A 4,489-nucleotide genomic window follows, 5' to 3' on the forward strand; every position below is an offset into this window, starting at 1 on the left:
TTATGGGACAAGATGAAAGGGTAAATGTGTAATTACAAAAAATAACCAAATTGTAGTATATTGAATCAAGAGATCTAAGGGAATTTGTTTCTAATGAAATTCATTGATTTGTGTTATTCCATTGAAATAGTATATAATTTTATAATGCTACAATGGTAGGAGATGATTGCTATCTCCGAACAGTAGGACATAAAATAAAATATGAATGAACAAATCATGAATCTGTCAAGATTCATCATTCTTACTATCTTTGAGTAAACATACTTTTAATCGTATTCTAAGTGAATGTGCGTGTAGATAATATGTTTAATCATTGTAAATTGTTCGCATAGATTATATTTATGTTATTTTATCTTTAATTCAAAATTAGTCAACTATTTTATAATACGTCATTTAGATTCTCAAAATTGGATGCACATATTTTTATTAATATTTTTTTGCATAAGGTAATTCTACTAAATCAGTTATATTATTAGAAACAATTCAACCAGAATGTTGAAAATCAAAATCTCAGCCTTAAGACACTGATATTCAGACTTAAAGGATGAGAAAAATTTGAATGGAAGTTTATACACAAGTGGGCAACTGGACAAACACTGGTGATTTATTCAACATCTTTCACTAAATAATTGGACCCAACCGTCCTGGAATTTTATCCGAAAATGTTTTTTTATTATCGGATTCCTGGGTGGATGAAATAATATATTATAAGCTCTACGGCTGTAACTATGTTCATATCTTGGAGCACCTAGGATTTGGAGAAAACCTGGCCAAACAATTTATCTCGAATTTTGAACCTTAAAATTTAAAATTTATGGATGTTTTCCTTCTTTAATTTTCCTGAGAAAATGAAAGAAAGCTATATTTGTATTTCCCTCCCCCTCCTCTGCCTTCTTTCTTTCAATCTCACTGTTCTGCCGGGGTCCAACGAAGACCGCCTACACATGCAAGCACTAAAGTCCAGCCTGGGAAACTCTGACGTTTTGGAGTGGTTCGACCCAGATCCATGTAAATGGAATTACATTACATGCAGGCTAGACCGAGTGGTTTGGATCCGAATTAGCAACTTAAACCTTGGAGGAAGCCTTCCTCAAGATCTCCAGTACCTTGACTCTTTGGAAGTGCTTAAGGTGGCAAGCAACAAACTCAAGGGGCCAATCCCAAATCTTGCTGGTTTAAGTTCTCTTCAGACTGTGCAATTTGACAACAATAGCTTTTCATATGTGCCATTTGATTTCTTTATAGGATTAAAGTCCTTACGATCTATAAGTTTTGATATGAATCCATTTCTCCCTTCTTGGGAGATACCTGATAGTTTAAAAGATGCCACTGGTTTGGAGAGCTTTTCTGCAAATGATGCTGGAATTCATGGAACTATTCCAGTCTTCTTTGGGGCGGATACATTTCCTCGTTTAAAGCACTTGCGTTTGGCCTTGAACAATCTCCATGGGAAAATTCCATCGAGTTTTGCGAAGTCTTCGATTCAAACCCTCTGGTTATCTGACCAACGAAGTTATTCAAAGTTTACTGGATCAGTTGCAGTGTTAGAAAACATGACTTCTTTGACTCATATTCGGCTTGATGGTAATTCTTTTACTGGTCCTTTGCCAGATTTATCTAAGCTTATTAGTTTGGAAGAATTGAATTTGAGACATAATCGGTTTACGGGTATCGTTCCTTTTTCTTTGGCTAAACTTCCTAAGCTTCGTAATCTCTATCTGGCTAATAATCTGCTTCAAGGTCCAACTCCAGACTTTGTTAATTCTCAATTTGATTCGGATGTAGGAAACGGCACAAATAGTTTTTGTTCGGATGAGCCTGGTGTTGCTTGTGACAGTCGGGTTGACGTTTTGTTGTCCATTGCTGAGTCAATGGGATATCCAGTGGTATTTGCAGAGCGATGGAAAGGAAATGATCCTTGTGATTCCTCTAAGACGTGGAAAGGGATCTTATGTGATGATGAAGGACATATTAAGGTTGTTAATTTCAAAAATTTGGGGCTTTCAGGCACAATTTCTCCCAATTTCTCTATTCTTGCATCATTGGAACAATTGATAGTTTCCAATAATTCACTTAAAGGTGCTATACCAAGTGAACTCACAACTCTGACCAGTCTTGTTGAGTTAGATGTCTCTAATAATCTTCTTTCCGGTAAAGTGCCAAAATTTAGACCAAATGTGAACGTTGTCACTGATGGGAACCCTGATATAGAATATTATAAACTTGTCGCACCATCGGAATCACCTGACAAACTTCCCAGAGAATTTAGTTCGAGTAAGAGTTCAAATACTAGAATGATTGGTTTTGTAATTTTTGCCTTTTTTGTTGTGCTTATGATTGTTCGATTAGGCGTCTTCTTGTATACCAGAAAAAGAAAACATTCCAGGTTGTGGAAAGATTTGAGGAAAGCAACTAATAATTTCAGTGACAAAAATATATTGGGAAGAGGTGGATTTGGAACTGTCTACAAAGGCGAGTTGCCCGATCGGACGAAAATTGCAGTAAAAAGAATGAAATTCGGAGTGGTAAGTGAACAGGGCTTAACCGAGTTTAAGTCTGAAATTGAAGTTCTTACCAAGGTTCGACACTGCCATTTGGTGTCACTTCTTGGATATTGCTTGGAAGGAGATGAGAGGCTTCTTGTTTATGAATACATGCCCCAAGGAAGCCTTAGCAGCCATTTGTTCAATTGGCGAGAAAAAGCACTGCAACCACTTGAATGGAGTAGAAGGCTAAGCATTGCCTTGGATGTCGCTAGAGGTCTTGAATATTTACATGGTTTAGCAAATCAAACTTTCATTCATAGAGATCTTAAACCATCCAACATTCTTCTTGGAGATGATATGCGTGCTAAGATTGCAGATTTTGGATTGGCTCTTCTTGTTCCAGATAAAGGAAAACAATCCATTCAAACAAGATTGGTTGGAACACTTGGGTACATTGCTCCAGAGTACATAGGTAAATAGTATTTTGATTTTATTTTTTAAATCGCACCTAAATTTGAGTACTCAATCCAAATAATGTGTTTTTATATAATTGATTAATGATAAAATAATAATCAATAATATAATAATACATTATCTAAGTACTCAATTTGATATTCAAAACTAGAGACACATAATATTACCTTTAATCAGTATCAATCTTTTAACTTAGAAATTAGCTCTTGAAGGCGAAAATACTTATTCCCACCCAAGGTTTGTTGAAAAGCCAATTTAATGGGTACTAAGTATAGAAAACCCAAATTCACACTCATAGACTATTAAAATTGTTAGTTTTCAAAGCTAAAGGAGGAAATAAGATAAAGTTTTATTATTTTTAGTATATTATAGTTAAATGATAAATTTACTCCTAGAGTTATTAAATTTGTTAATTTTAATAGCCCATAGGTTAGAGTTTGAGTTTTTCATACTTAGTGGATACCACTTTGTGTTTTCAATAAACCTTGGGTGGGACTATGTCGTTTGGCCGCTCTTCAATACCAAAATGACCATCTCATCACGGTTTGAGCTCAGCAATGGAAAATGAATAAACGTTCATACCATTTCCATATAAATAAAAATTTATGGTCGAATTTCACTGATTTTAAACATTTTCTAAAATGGTTTTCATAGTTTTTATTTTTATACTATTTAACAGTGACAGGGCGAGTTACTACGAAGGCTGATGTGTTCAGCTTTGGAGTAATTTTGATGGAGTTAATCACGGGCAGGAAAGCCATAGATGAGACGGCTCATCCAGAGGGTATTGTGCATCTTGTTCCTTGGTTCCGCAGAATGCATAGTAACAAGTACACATTTCAAAAAGCCATTGACGACACTATTGAGTTAGATGAAGAAACTCTTGCAAGTATAAGCACCGTGGCTGAGCTAGCTGACCATTGTTGCACCGGCGAACCCTTTCAAAGGCCGAATATGAATCAAGTCATCAATGTACTTTCATGTCTTGTCGAGTCGTGGAGGCCTATAGAACCTGTTTATGATGACATCTATGGAATTGACCTGCCCAGGGACGCAATGTGAAAAAAAACATGGTGTACATATTATGCAATGATGCTTGTAGAATTCTTTGAAAACAACAAAAAAAATTGTTGTATTGCAAATCTTTTGAGGAACTTTCCTACATATAAGTTGTCCAGAAGTAACAGACTATCTTATGAACAATTAATAAATTAGCATCATAAGTGACGTGAAAACCTATGGTAAAAGGTTCAGCTCCGGAGAAATCTTGAGTAAATCATAGGTGGAAAGAGATTTTTGTGACTCTTCTATATTGAAACCTAGAGAATATACGGTGAACGAAACGCAAACTAAGCAATACAAGAATACAAGATTTTAAGTGGAAAATCCAATTGTAAAAAACAGCAGGTAGTTGCTAGCGTAGTTTGTAAATATGAGAATAGAAAAATAAATGATACAAGAATTATACAAGTATAATACGATAAATGGTAAAAAATATTTTTTTGAAAAAATAATCATAAAATTCGGAT

General features: G+C 35.0%; 1 protein-coding gene across 1 annotated transcript; it reads left to right on the plus strand.

The window, feature by feature from the left end:
- The first annotated feature begins 944 nt into the window (after positions 1-944).
- Positions 945-4,022, plus strand: LOC123216322 (receptor-like kinase TMK2). The gene is made up of 2 exons (XM_044636759.1): positions 945-2,958; positions 3,640-4,022. Exons 1-2 carry the CDS (start codon positions 945-947, stop codon positions 4,020-4,022), a joined length of 2,397 nt encoding a protein of 798 aa, XP_044492694.1.
- Positions 4,023-4,489: the final 467 nt, after the last annotated feature.

The sequence above is a fragment of the Mangifera indica genome, chromosome 5 (assembly GCF_011075055.1).
Source record: "Mangifera indica cultivar Alphonso chromosome 5, CATAS_Mindica_2.1, whole genome shotgun sequence".
NCBI lineage: Eukaryota > Viridiplantae > Streptophyta > Magnoliopsida > Sapindales > Anacardiaceae > Mangifera > Mangifera indica.